Raw genomic sequence first — 15,449 nt, 5'->3', positions numbered from 1 at the left:
CACTATTTCTTGTTTAAGGATTAAAATGTAAAAGAAAAATTACAGTTTGAGTGTTGACTAATAAATGTGCCATTCTAAGAATTTATGGAAGTTTATTTGATTGTAAATAAATAAAAATAAAGAAGAAAACCAAGACTTAATTGGAACATTTGTAAATTTTTAGGATTCGGGATTTCTTCTTCTTTATTTATTTATTTTTTCTTAAGTAGAAATACTGTCATGACCGGCACTAATGAATGGGTAGGCGTAAGGCCACCAAATCCCGTAGTAAGCTTGACACTCACTAACTCAATTAAATTTCATCTCATTTAATATTATTGATCTCACAATTTCATAACCATTAAATTTACACAATTAATTCGGTCTGCCAGAAGAATTAGGCTAGACCCAAAACTATAAAGCATTACAACTGATTCATCTACTATTTCAACTACGGAGAATTTAAGATTTTACAAATTAACATACCGAATCAAATACACCACCCGATGAAGGAGTCGGGTTACTAGATAAGGGTCGCGGGAAGACTAACAGTCACAGATCTAAAAAACAGTAAAATTGAGACTGTCAGTCTCGAGAGTGAGTTAAAATCAAATAATCTTGTGACTGTTGTAGTCTTCACTGAAAATAATAATTATTACAATCAGTATAACAAACCATGTACATCAAATACGAATTATATTATAATCATATACCATAATTTTAAAAATAAAATACATTTTTACTTTTGCAGGACGAGTGGCTCAGTAGAACCCTAACTCCAATTACTAGTAGCCTTTCGGCTCTCTTAATCCAACAGGTCCGGCGCCCAGAGAGCAAAGCTCGACTAGTGTCCTTACCTCCAGCCTGAATACTTGATTTCCAACTAAGCCGGCGCCCAGAGAACAATACTCGACTAGAGCAAAAATCCATAAATACCTTGTTACCTGTCTTTAATCATTACCGGTGCGCACACGGTCCTGATGTAACCCTTCAGGAGGCATGTTCTACTAAAGCCTTATCCCCAAATCACAATCAACACATATAATAATAATCATGGTCTAACAAAATCATTCAACACATATCGAAATAAAGATTTAAAATTTTGAGGAAACAACATGCAATTTGTGTGGAAAAATAATAATAACGATTGTATGAATATAACATTAACTATCAAAATAATAATATAATATTACTAGTAACAATATTAAAATTATTCTCAGTAAATAATAATTAAATGAAATTATTTATATTGCGATACTAATAATCATATTAAACATGAATTTTAGAGTAGCATATCAAATTAGGCTTGGCAATAGTGTAGAGATTATGTGACTTTAACTCACAGTTCTAACGCGTTTCGCAGGCCGCTCCTACACCTCAGGTGGAGCTGGCGGGAAGGCTGGATTATCGAGACGCTTGATCGCTCGGTCGACTCGCTTCCAGCAGCCAGAGTCCGATCGACGATCCGAACTCACCATCGGACTCGAAACAACGCACTGATGACGATCCCCACTTTCGATCTTCCGATCTGACCCTCGATTATCCGGAGAGATTTGTGGACGATCTAGGCCGTCGATTTACAAATGGAGTCCGATCGCCACGAAACCAGTGCCATTGCGAAGCTTGAGCTAAGGAGAGTCTGGATATGTTCTCCGATCATCCATCTCCCGCCGGAGCTCGCCGGAAAAGCCGAAAAACACCGGTTGTCCCCTACTTTCTCTCTCCACCGGATCTTCCGTCTCCGGCCACCATTGGCGTCGCCGCTGCTGCCAAAAGAGAGCCCTCACCGAGGAGAGCCGATCGCCACCGAGATCATCCGACAAGGCCACCAGAAACGGTTGGAAAAGCGCCCGAAAGTCGCTACCTCTCCTCGCTTCCACGTGCTTACCGCCACGCCCAAGCCTGCCTCGCCCTCGCGCCAGTGTGGTCGACCTCGACCAATGAGACCCCCTTATTCTCCTTCTCCTGGCTTTTCTCTCCCTTTCTCCCCGATTCTTCTTTTCTCTTTTCTTTCTTTCAATATCGACATTTAGTCCCTGAAGTTTTCTTTTTTTACCTTTTGGTCCCTCAACTTTTTTAATTACCATCAATTTCATCCCGTAAAAATTCCAATTAACCCCTAAACGTTTCTTTAGCCTTTTATTTAAGCCCCTAACTATTTAATTTGGAGCAAATTAGAATTATTGAAAGTACACAATTACATATATACCCTTTCCGACATATTTATTTATAAAAAAATACCAAATATACAAATCTTCATTAAACCCCCATAATAATAAAATTATAATTTTAATCCTCATCCCAAAATAAATTTCCAATTTAGTCCTAATACACAATTAATTTAATTAATCAATTTGCTAACTATTTTTTAATTTAAAATTTAATACCACTAGCTAATTAAAATACCCATTTCCCCAAAAATTCTTTTATAAAAATATCCTTTATAATTTCTTCCATGATTTTTCAATATATAATTTTATTTATATATATATACTATATATATATATGGAGAAATTTTGAATAACCAAAATATAATTTATTTCTCGGATAATTTACTTAATTAATTTCTTAAAAATTAAAACTAATAGGATATAGAAAATAGCTCCTTATTTATCTAGCATTAAAATTCCATTTAATTCATTCCAACTAAAGCAAATAAAAATTAAATTAAATTAAATTAAATAAAAACTCATTATTAATCATTATTAATATAATCATTATTAAAGGAAAAATTCCGAGTATTACAAATACCATACAACTATTTTTATTTATATCAATTTTTCGCATGTGTCATATAATGCTTTTATAAGATTATTTTAAATATTTTGAGGTTACTTCTGTATTAACAAAATAATTTCATAAAAATATTATATGTCACTCATACGCTCTTTAGTATTTGTTTAAAATATGATAAAATAAATTATAAAAATTAATATTATATTAAAAATTATATATTGTATAAATATTTCTATATTTATAAATATTAATTTTTTACCCATGTATTATATGACTTTCATAAATATTTTGATTTTAAATAATAATGTAAATCAAGTTTATAGATAATATTAAATAGGATTTTTAATATTTTGCAATTATTTATTATATTTTTAAAAATAATAATAAATTAAATATTTCTTAATGTCTTTCATAATTTCTTTACACATAGACTTGAATTCTATGTGCTAAAGATAAATATACGTGTCAAAATATAAACTCTACGTATTAAAATATAGTAACACATACAAAAAAGAATTTATGTCTCAAAATTTAATATAATTATTAACACATAATATAATTATTAACACATATTTCAGTGAATGAAACTAATTTTTTTTACATATTTGATAATTTAAGAATATTATCAATATGTAATTGATAATTTTATAATCAAAAGTGTTACATTTTTATGATTAACATCGATATTCATCATTCATAGGCACAATGTTCATTGTTTATTGTAATTATATTTATTTTTTATTACATCAACTTTTAAATGTACATTGTTCTAGTGAAGGTTGTTCATCATTTATGATCTGCATGTTTGTTAATCAATAGTTATAATTTTATAGATGTTCCTCATATCATTATGAAATATTGTTTCAGATAAAAATGATGTTGATTATTTATGAATGTTAAATTCACTATTTTTGTGAAATATATTAAAATATTTTTATGATTGACAATTTCATTCATAGGCATAATATCTATTAGTTTGTTAATAAATATTCATCATTATTGAACACCATATTCATTAATCAATTAATAAATTTCAGAAACCAGTAACGCGTAAACCATGTCAAACCAAGACCGATCAATATCCGAACGGAACGGTTTCAAACTTCTCCTAGAATAGTTTCCGGTGCAAAATGAAATTCATAAGATATATGAGTAATTCAAAGAAAAAATAGAAAGATTTGATAGGATTCACGCTTTTAACAGCCTGTGAGAGCTTTAAATGCTCTTGCAGAATCTGTTTTCCAGCCTATAAACTTATAGATCTGAAAATAAATTTGAACAGAAACAATCAGCAAGTTTCTGATGTGCAGGATCCCCTTACGAGGCAAGCACAAAGCATACGCTTGATGATGGGGAAAGAAGAAGAAGATAGATAAAGAAGATAAACTTTGAATTGCTTTATTAATAATAACAGACTTTGAACATGGACATATAAACAATTTTGAAAGCTTTAAACAAATATACAACTTTGTAAAACTTTGAAACAAGAAGAATATAGACTTACAAGAGGAGTTACAAGATTTCTCTCTCTCTTACTCACTCTTTTCACTCTAATTTCTTCCGCGAGAACCGAATGTAAGAGCTTCTCTTTCTAGAATTCTTTCTTCTCTCTTCTAAGTTCTGCCGGATGAAGAAGGAGGACTCCTCTATATATAGAGGTCTTGGAGCTTTGGATACTTGTCACGGGCTTTGGATGCTTTGCTTAGTGGAGTATAAATGATTCCACTTGTCTTTGGAGTCTTGTGGAGATGCTTCACATGCTTTGGAGTCTTTTGATAATGCCAACCGTCTTTTGAGAAAGTTGTCGGCCATGCTTTGAAGGAATCTTTTGCTTTTTGACTTTTCTTTTTCTTTTGTCTTTTGTCTTTTTCTTTTCTTTTCTTTTCTTTTTCTTTTTCTTTTTTCTTTTTCTTTTCTTTTTCTGGGCTTTAGTGTGGGCTTCTTGGCCCAACACAAATAACCTTGGGCTACCATTTATGGTTTTCAACCCATGGGCTTTTAAAGAAGGAGATAATAATTATGGGACTTTGAGTATCCCATAACAATCGTCTCCCGCTGGATCATCCAAATCGAATGCAGCAGTACTAGCACTGGAAGAGGATGATGATGAGGCTTTGGATTTGCCTTTAGAAGAAGTCACATCTCGGACAACCTGTTTTATAAGTTGTAGGAAATCTTCTTCGGTTTGGGCTCGCAATGGCTTTGGAAGGAGAAAAGACTTGTGCCAAGAACGTTGTTTGTTCTTTAGGAGGAGGCAAGAAGCTATGTTTGGTCAAGAAGTTTTGAACGGCTTTCAGGGACAGTTTGTCTTGGTGGTTGAATTTATCCCACCATTTTACTTTGAATCGACGGATAAGTGTAATCTCACCATCTGGAAGTAGATTGAAGTGAAAGTACCATACACATACCAGGTAAAAGAAATTTGAACAGGAAAAGGAGAAGCGGGGAAAAACGCTTTCCATAGAATTTGGTTTGTAATTTGCTTTGAAGAGGTTGAACAAGGGTAAGACTTGAATAAGAGTCTCGGGGGCATTACCGTAGTAATTCCACCAACGTTTAAACCATTAAGGGATTTTGGAGGTTTGGATATTGGTGTCAAGTAGAATAGCCGGAGTGGCTTCTTCCTTCGTTTTGGATAAGAAAGGTATTGAACCGGGCTTCGCCGGTAATCCTAATAGGAGAAAGAGGTGTTTAGATTTGAAGGGTAGGTTCTTTTTAGAAGTAGGGAAGGAACGAGGAGAGTGTAAATCCATACCCCAATCGGACGGGTGAAGGATTCTTTGAATTTGTGCATGTTGAATATGCAGGGTCTTTATGGGCTTTGTCTTTTTGAAATGGTTGAATTTGGCTGAACCAAGAACCTCAAGGATTGATCGGTAATAAGCCCGAGGCTTTGAAATATTTCAGGTTTAAAAAATCAACTGGAGGGAAAATCTTTGAAACCAATTTTGAGGGGCTTTCATGCGAGAATCCTTCCTCAATGGTTAAAACATTTTGAAAATAGGTTTTCCAAATACTCATTTGATTTAAAACATTTTGATTCAAGGCCAAAACAATTCATCGAGAGTTTGGCTTTGAAAACTATTTGAGTTTTGAGATATATTTGGAGGAAAAATCTCTATCTCGGTATTTTGAAAAGGGATAGATAGTATACCTTTACCCTTTGTAGAGGGAAGAGGACGACTTTGGAGTCGCCCGGCTTTGGAATAATTTGCTTTGTAGATGGTTCGGACAGGATTGAACCATTTGTCTTTTGTATTCTTCCACCCTTTGAATGAATTCGGTCTTGAGCAAGCCATTCCCCGAATTTGTTTGGCTTGATCGGCTTTGAAAGGATCCATTTGTTGTTGAACCGGATCCGGTTGATCAATTCTTCTTGGATTATCTCACCCAAGTCCTGATGGGCTTTGAAGTTGAAGGGAGAACTTCCTTCACTGGGCTTTGAATTTGGGCCGGTTTTGAACTAGCCGTGGACTTTTCTTCTTTGGACTTCGATTTTCTTGGCATTTTGTATCACTCCTGTTTTTGTAAGAACTCTCTAGTTAGAAAGTCAGGAATAGAATTTGATTCTCCTCGAATAAATTCAATCTCAAAATCAAAAACGGATAAGATAGCTTGCCAACGGGCGAAAATCTGTTTTGAAGCTATATTTTGGACATCTTTTTGTAAAACTTCTTTTGCAGACTTGCAATCAATCCTTAAAAGAAATTTTTGATTTAAAAGATCGCTTTGAAATTTAGAAATACAGAGAACTATCGAAAGGATTTCTTTTTGATAGTAGAGTAATTCTTTTCGAGTATCGCTCCGGTGGCGCGTGATAAACCGGACAATACATTCTTTGGAATTTTGAACTTGCTTTAGAATCCCACCATATCCTAACTCTGATGCATCTGTTTCTACAATCTTGAATGCAGAAGGATCAGCTAGATGCAGGCAAGGAATTTCTAAAACTTGTTTTTTAATGCTTTGGACTATCTTGGTATGCCGATCGGACAAGGAGGAGGGTTTTTCCTTAGCCTATCATGCAGGGCTTTTATGAGACAGTTTAAATTAGGATAAAAATCCATGACATAATTTAAACTACCAAGAAATCTTTGAAGTCGAGTTTTTCCAAAATTTTATCCGGAAACTTTGGAAGTGAATGCAAGGGATCTCTCAATTGGAGTAATTGTACCCCGAGAGATGTAATGACCAAGAAATCTAATTTCGTTTGAAAAGAGATATCTTAGACTTTGAAACCACTAAACTATTTTTCTTAACAACATAGAAAAACGTTTCTAGGTGTTTAAAATGCCGCTCAATGGAATTTGAAAAATTAAAACATCATCTATGTAGACAATGCGAACTTTGAAAATGGATTAAAAATGTCATTCATGATTTTTTAAAATTCAGAAGGGGCATTCTTTAATCCAAAAGGCATCACATTCCATTCATATTGACCGAATGAGACAGTAAATGCCGTTTTGTAACGATCTTTTGGATCAATCTGGATTTGCCAAAATCCCGATTTCATGTCAAACTTTGAAAAGATGAATGCATAATGCAGTTTTTGTAAAAGATCTTTTTTATTTGGAATAGGATACCTAATCCACTTAAGAGCTTTGTTCAAGGGTTTGTAGTTGATCACTAGCCTAGGAGTTCCTCTTTCTATTCCGCTATTCTTATTGACATAGAAAGCTGCACAAGACCAAGGTGATCTAGACTTTGAAATTAAACCCTTAGACTCAAGATCTTTAATCTCTAATCTGCAATGGCTTTCTAAAGACTCATTCATCTGAATGGGTCTGGCTTTAGTAGGGATTTGCTTATCTGAAAAATCGTTTTCATATGGCAAATCTACCATATGTTGCTTTCGATTCCAAAAAGCATTTGGAAGATCAGAACAGAGTTCATTCTCAATCTTCATTTGAAAATTAGAAATTTTTCTTTGAATAAAATCATTTTGCAGTTGATCAAGGATTCTCTTCAAACCCACATCTTGTTGAAGATGAGAAAGATGGGTCTGTTTACCTTTGATCAAAGCATTGATTTCAAAATTGTAAATGGAATGTGCTTTGATAAGATTCAAATTTCTCTTTTTTGATTTTTCTAGAAAAGGAAAAACAATCTTTGAATCTTTAGCTTTGAAAATGATTCCAGCAGTTGTCACTTTAAAGGGAGTTATCAAATTGATAAACGGAGTCCCTAAGATAACAGTTTGCTGAAGATCCTTTGTAAGAATAAAAACATTCTTTAAAGCAATATTATTATTAAGAATTGCGGCTTTAGTTTTACCAGCAATCTTAATCTTTGAAGAATTGGCTGAAGTCAGCCTTTCTTTGGTTTCATGATGAAACCTCTTAGGAACCAGTTCGCAGTTGATACAATTGAGGTCTACTCCTGTATCAAACAACGCGATGGTTTCTATCTGGAAATCACCAGGGAAAACAAGCTTTATTTGAATCAAATATTTTCTTGAAGTAATTTCCTTTAAAACATTGATAAAGTTTTCAGGAATATTTTCAGAAACTTCAAGGTTTTGAAAATCATTTTCCTCATCGGAATCGGAATCGATTATTCGCATTTGAGGATCGAGCTTTGAAGCAAAATGGGAATCATTTTGTTGTTTTTCTTTCAACTCTTTGAGTTCTGTTTTGATGGTTTTAATCTCCTTCGGAGTTCCTAACAGGCAGTAGGAAGAGGGTTTTTCAACTTCTTCCCTTTGTCCAAAATCATAGTAAGATCATAAGTATTCTTACTAGAAGAAGGAACTGAGATTCAGTTTTAAAATCTCTTTTAAAACCGCTTTGAATAAGAGGATCACTAATATGCTTTACGACTTCAAGAAGAGCTTCTTGTTGCCTAGTGAGCATATTAATGTTCTTCGAAGAGCTCTCAACTGTCCGAACAATCGATTGAGGTTTTGATCTCATCAATTTGAAATTCTTCCTCACTGTTTGAGAACTCGATTCGGATGAATCAACTAGAAGAGCGAAATCTTTTGCAAAACTTCTTCTTCTATTTGAAGCTCAAGAAGTCTTTTGGAAAACTTACAATACTTCAAGTATGACCTTTCTTACCACATTTAAAGCATATAATTTTTGAAAAATCTTTTTTAGAATCTTTCTTTGGAAATTTAGAATGAAATTTGGAAGAAGATGGTTTTTTATAGAAATTCTCCTTGCTTTTAGAAGGCTTTCTATATTTGGAAAATCGCTTCTTTTGAAAGACTTTGAATAAGAATCAACTTTGCATTTCCTTTGCAACTAGACACTAGCTCTATTGGGTTATACTCAAATCAGTTCTGAAACTACCTAGTTCCTGCCTAGTCTTTTTCATTTCCCATTTGAAATGCCTTTGAAGCTTAAGGTCATGACAAATCTTTAAACCTTCTTTCTGGGTTAGGCTAACTAACTCACCATAAGTGTAGAAATCATAAGGGATTTGACCGTTATGGGCTTCTCTTATGGTATTCCTAACTCTTTCACCTAAAATCTTAGGTAAATCGGCTAAGAACTTTTCTTTCCAGAAAGGTTGGCTAGAATCTTCCCTAAGCATGACTCTGGTTAGGAAAGTGTCTTTGTAACTTTGGAAATTGCTAAGCTTCTTACAGGTAAGGTTGCTAAGGAGCTTGGCATTTTTGTCTTTGAGCAGAGAAGGGTCTCCTATGAAATGAAGGGAAATAGTGAGGATTAGAGTTGACACTGCATCCTCAATCGGATTTCCTATTTCATCTAGAATGAGAGTTCCTTCTACTGTGGTTTGGATAGCACCTAGGATTTGGAGTTGTTGTGCTTGAGTGAGATGATAATCCCACCATCCTTTAAGCTGGCCAGAAAATCCAGCTATCAAGAGCTCAGCAATGGCTCTATCGGAGGTATCACTTTGGGTTTTGTAGGCATTGGCTGCCATGGTCATCTGTTGTAAGAGACCAAGGATGTTGTACTCAGACATTCCATCTATATTCCATTCATAGACGGAGGAGGCATTGAATCTAGACTGGGTTAGGATATTGTTCCTATTTTCAATTCCTAGATCTGGAGCAGTACTCCTAGGAGTATTCCAGGTTAATCTAGGGGCTTGGATTCCCAATCTGTTGATGTTGAAGGGTTTTGGAATGGGGCTTTCAAGCCCTGAATCATCTGATTCATCGCTTTGGGCTTGTCCTATTGCACTGATATTCCTACTGCTTTGAGGAGTATCTGGCACTAGATTTTTGGACGACTCAGAGGTTGCTAATCTACTCAGCTGTTCTCTGACTGCTTTGGCAAACTCAGTTTGCTTTTGAAAATGGTCTTGGCTCGGCTTTGTAAGCTGATATGGCTTAAAAACTGGATTTTTAAGCTTCTCTGACTGGTTCGACTCTTTTGGTTGACCAGTACTGGGGATTGGAGATGTCACCACTACAGGGGGCTTTTGAATCTGGTTTTCTATTCTAACCAGTTGCTTTCCTATAGTGTTTAGGCAGGTGTTCGAATAATTATTCTGTTGAACAATATTCTTGACATTCTTTTCAAGGTCTTCGCCTATCAGTTTGTAAGGTGTAGCCTCTATCTCACTCTCTCCATAAGGAATGGTTATCTTCCTAAGGGGAGGATGCTCAGACTGGACAGTTAGGTTTTCTCCTACCTTCCATTCAGGGGCTTTGTTCCTTACTTTGACAGGACTAATGGACTTATCCTTAAAGGGATAAAGGATGCCATTTTCTTTGCAGTAAATTTGAAACCAATCAAAAAATTTGATTTGGGCTTTGTTTTGAATGCAAAATTGATAGTATTTTTCCTGAATACCCATAAGAGAAAATTAGTAAATAATGAATATTTAACATTTAAATAATAAATACATAAAATTTTAGGAAAGATGTTAATTTAAATCCGCCTAGGGTATACCGGCAAATTTATAGCTAGTTAATCTCAACAACTGTAATCTCCTAACTCCTTATATGTATATATACAAAACATGTTCTTAACCTTATAATTAGTTAAAGTAAAAGATTAATGATTTATTTGTAGTTTTTACCTATAACTTATATTATTTATACATATAAATAGTCTGCCATTTATGCAATACGGAACGTTATAAATTGCAATTTGAGAATTATAAATTATTTGAATTAATGAAAATGATACATAGGCATAAGAAATTTGAAGAAGAAAAAACTATTAATATTAGTTACAAGTTGAACTATTAAAATGCCACTAAGTTTCTTTTCCTTAGTTTTTATATATTTATATAGGTGGTAGTACAGAAGTCTTCCATGAAATTTCCTAGCAACATATGCCCCCTCTTCCAATAAGTTGACCTTATTCTTAAACAAACTACATAATTACAGGCTAGTTGGCGAAGCCAAAACTATTGCCCAATTGACCAAGTCGATCACAAACTAAAGTTGACACAAGCATACCATTCTGACAGTATAATTCATGAGATGACACTATAATTTCAGTAATAACTTCTAAGCAAGAAAAACTTGTATTAAGAATGGTGCTTTTTTGCCCGTTCTTTTTCAAATTTCTTTGTATTTTAGCTGTCAGAGTCCTGGTTCATGGACAGGATCAATCAGGTTTGTAAATCCCAATCCTATTATACAAAGTAGTTTAGATTTTATTTCGTTATAACTATGTTATCTAATTAGGCCTTTCTGCGTCTGTTTTCTTCCCGACTCTTAGGCTTCATTAGCCTTGATTGTGGCTTGCAAGCAAATTCTAGCTATACAGATGAAAAGACAGGCCTAAAGTACATTTCAGATGCAGCATTCATTGAAACAGGCGTAACTAAGAGCATAGCACCTGAATTTCTTGGTAGCTTCAACCAGCAACTACGGCAGGTTAGGAGCTTTCCTAAAGGCGATAGAAATTGTTACAAAGTGGAACTTGTTAAAAACACTAGATATTTGATCAGAGCTACTTTCCTGTATGCAAATTATGATGGCTTAAATAAGCTACCAGCATTTGATCTGCATATAGGACCTAATAAATGGGTTAATGTGCAAATTACCAATCCATTGATTTATCCGATAAAGGAGATAATTCATGCTCCTACATTCAACAACATATACGTTTGTCTTGTAAGAACAGGCCCCTGGACACCTTTCATATCAGCATTAGAAATAAGACCTTTGCATAATAGCACATACGTAGCCCAGTCAGGATCTCTGTCACTCTTCAATCGCGTGGATGTTGGTTCTTTAACAAATCAAACAATCAGGTCTCGATGCGCCTCTTTGGATTCAGTGAATTTTAGTTTTAATTTTCTAGCTTAATATCTGACAAGCTAATTAATTTATGTCTCAGGTATCCAGACGATGTTTATGATCGTATGTGGCTTCCCTTTCATTTCGACAAAGGGACAGATATAAGTACCAAAGAAAATATTACTTCTGGTATTGATTATTTTCAGCTACCATCAACTGTTATGAACAGTGCAACCGTACCACTTAATGCTAGCGAGCAAATAATACTGAATATAGACACTCAGGATAATACCTTTCAAGCGTATGTCTACATACACTTTGCTGAAATTGTTAGGCTTGAACCAAACCAATCCCGTCGATTCAACATTTCTCTGAATGGTAAGATCTTGTACGGACCTGTTACTCCTAAACACTTGGAGGCAACCACTGTATACAGCCAGTCAGCCATCCCGGGAGGAAAGTTTCTGTTTTCTTTCTACGGAGTTGGAGGTTCAACCCTACCACCCCTTCTCAATGCACTTGAACTTTACTCCGTAGTAGATCTTTTACATTCAGAAACAAATCAAGTAGATGGTATGTTTATTAGCATGATGTGCGAGCTATATTTCCGTTCTTTATCAATTTCAGTATCTAGGTAAGCAAAATTTTGAACTGCTTATATATATATATATACAGTTAATGCTATTACGAAGATTAAGTCAACTTATGGAATAACAAGAAACTGGCAAGGAGATCCATGTTCTCCACAGGATTATAAATGGGATGGTCTTAACTGCACCTACAGCAATACTGCTTCACCAGTAATCACATCATTGTAAGTTTGACCATAAAATTTTCTTTTGCAATTTTATCTTCTTGTTATACCTATTAATTTTGAAAATTCAATCAGGGATTTTTCATCGAGTGGATTGACAGGGGAGATAGATCCTGATATATCCAATCTAAAATGGCTGGAAACTCTGTAAGCATTCTAATCAACATTTTGAACAACCAATTTGTAGCATATTTAGTTGAAATGACCATGAAATACGGTTCCAAATTTAATTGTTATGCCAGGGATTTATCAAACAATAGTTTAACTGGACCTGTGCCTGATTTTCTCTCTCAACTGCCCTTGAAATCACTGTAAGTTGCAGCTAATAACAGTCAGAATGAGAATTTTGGGCCCTTTTTTTTTAAATAATATTCCTTTCTAGAAACTTGGCAGGAAACAATCTCACAGGGACAATTCCAGCGGACCTCTTTAATAGATGGCAAAGTGATCTACTGTTTTTAAGGTGTGGTTATCATTCCATATTATTAGTACCACTTCTAACTAATACATATAAAAAAAAAATGTAAAAAGGCGGATGTTAATCATTTTGAAATCATAATTAACAGCACATATAATTGTAATTGCAGTTCTTACTTTCTTTTTTGTCTTCGTTTCAATAATTGTAGTGTTAGCGGAAATCCACAGCTTTGTGCATCAGTTTCTTGCAACTCTGACAACAAGAAGAATATTACGGTTCCAGTTATAATCTCGGTTACTGCACTTTTTGTCATTATAGCAGGATCAGCAATCATATTGTGGAGGCTTAAGAAAAGAAAACAACAAGGTACAGTTCCAAACGGGTTTTGTTGGGTAATGATATGGCCAGGTTAGATTATAACTCAAATTATAGCTTGTCTTTTTGGGGGTATTTGAGATGTTCAAGGCCTGGCCTGGGTCCAACAGTTCCAGGTGAATGTTGTATTCTAATTGACCTCATTAAGATTTCCAGTAGTTGGGAAGATGGAAGCTGAAGCCAAGAGAGAACCACTGGAACTCCAAAAACGACAGTTAAGATACTTTGAAATCGTGCAGATTACGAATAACTTTCAGAGGATTCTTGGTAAGGGAGGATTTGGAACAGTTTACCATGGTCACTTGGATGATATGGAAGTAGCAGTAAAGATGCTCTCTCCATCCTCTGCTCAAGGATATAAGGAGTTTCAGACAGAGGTATATGCACACAATTAAGCATCTTCGCCCAATAAGCTGATTTAGATAATAAGTTGCAAGAATAAATTTTTTCCTTCTCTCCGTTACAGGTGAAGCTTCTTCTTAGAGTTCATCATAGAAACTTGACATCCTTGGTTGGATATTGCGATGAAGGCAACAAGATGGCGCTTATTTATGAGTACATGGCTAATGGAAATTTAAGAGACAATCTCTCAGGTTTTGATTGCACTTGAAATTTTTTGATAAACATTTTATTTCATTCATCTTGATCTACTTGTATGATTAAGTTTGGATTTGTAGTAAAAACAATTAGATATATGTTTCTTATGAATGCAGATGGCAACGGGAACTTCTTAAGTTGGGAAGAAAGGCTACGAATAGCCCTTGAGGCAGCACAAGGTTGAAGTCAATGATTTCAATTACCTTTTTTATGGTAATACGCAAACATATTGGTTTAAACAAAATCTAAATGCAGGACTGGAGTATCTTCACAACGGTTGCAAGCCACCAATCATACACAGGGATGTGAAGCCTACAAACATATTGCTGAACAATAAATTCCAAGCAAAACTAGCTGATTTTGGGCTGTCAAGAATTTGCCCGGTTGAAGGTGGCTCTCATGTGTCAACCATTGTTGCTGGCACTCCAGGCTACCTTGATCCTGAGTAAGTATCTGAAAGACCGAATTAAAATTTCAACAAAACCAACTAATTTTCAAGAAACCCACTTGTTGTCATTGCAAAATTCACCAAGAAATATCATGATCTGGGTTTGGGTTGTAGGTACTACGCAACCAACTGGTTAACTGAGAAAAGCGATGTGTTCAGCTTTGGAGTTGTTCTGTTAGAGATAATTACAAGCGGACCTGTAATTTCAAAAACTAGGGACGGGGACACGACTCATCTAAGTCAATGGTTTAGTTCCATGGTTGAAAAAGGGGACATTCAAAGTATTGTTGATCCAAGGTTAGGAGATGATTTCGACATCAATTCACTCTGGAAAGTTGTAGAATTAGCAATGGCTTGTGTTTCTGCAACTTCTGCTCAAAGGCCCACTATGAACCAAGTGGTGATAGAATTGAGCGAGTGCTTAGCTACAGAGACGGTGAAAACAGAGGGAACTAGCTCTCAGTCATATAGTACTGTCTTGCATACTGAACTAACTCCACTGGCAAGATAGGTTATCAATTTTTTTTGTTTCTCAAAATCAACTGCGGTGAATATGGAAAATTTTATATTCTGTAATTTATTGAAATCAAAATGAATGACTGAAACCATTAGGATGTGGCCTCGTGCCCAGGCTATTTGCGGGACTCAGGTTTCGACTTCCTTGTAGCGATTAAAAAAGAAAAATATTGAGAATTCATTTAACAATCAACTTTCTAAAATCTAAAATCTTGTTATTGGAACCTCAACCCTCCAATCTTATTCATCATTCGTGAAAATAAAAATTATAAATGTGGTACTAATCTAATGGTATGTTGGCTAGATTTTATGGCGTTTTCGGACTAAAAGTCATGAACTTGATTCTTTAAAATCACACTCGTTAAAAGAGTTATTGAAGCACCCAAATCATACA

The 15,449-nt window shown here is 34.8% G+C and overlaps 1 protein-coding gene across 3 annotated transcripts; it reads left to right on the top strand.

Moving 5' to 3' along the window:
- Window positions 1-10,985: 10,985 nt before the first annotated feature.
- LOC8281589 (probable LRR receptor-like serine/threonine-protein kinase At1g51860) lies at window positions 10,986-15,183 on the top strand. 3 transcript variants are annotated; one of them, XM_025156788.2, is made up of 13 exons: window positions 10,986-11,257; window positions 11,364-11,901; window positions 11,988-12,460; window positions 12,563-12,701; window positions 12,777-12,848; window positions 12,944-13,012; window positions 13,084-13,164; window positions 13,328-13,527; window positions 13,651-13,871; window positions 13,961-14,087; window positions 14,208-14,270; window positions 14,347-14,536; window positions 14,654-15,183. In XM_025156788.2, the coding sequence occupies exons 1-13, from the start codon at window positions 11,176-11,178 to the stop codon at window positions 15,048-15,050; spliced, it is 2,652 nt and encodes an 883-aa protein (XP_025012556.1). In that variant the 5' UTR covers window positions 10,986-11,175; the 3' UTR covers window positions 15,051-15,183. The 3 variants fall into 3 exon arrangements, with proteins under 3 accessions (XP_025012556.1, XP_025012558.1, XP_025012557.1); XM_025156790.2 differs by having other exon boundaries at window positions 10,987-11,257; window positions 13,328-13,485; window positions 13,654-13,871; XM_025156789.2 differs by having other exon boundaries at window positions 10,988-11,257; window positions 13,328-13,485.
- The last annotated feature ends 266 nt before the right edge of the window (window positions 15,184-15,449 follow it).

Source organism: Ricinus communis, chromosome 8 (genome assembly GCF_019578655.1).
Source record: "Ricinus communis isolate WT05 ecotype wild-type chromosome 8, ASM1957865v1, whole genome shotgun sequence".
NCBI lineage: Eukaryota > Viridiplantae > Streptophyta > Magnoliopsida > Malpighiales > Euphorbiaceae > Ricinus > Ricinus communis.
This window is presented reverse-complemented; position numbering and strand designations above follow the sequence as displayed.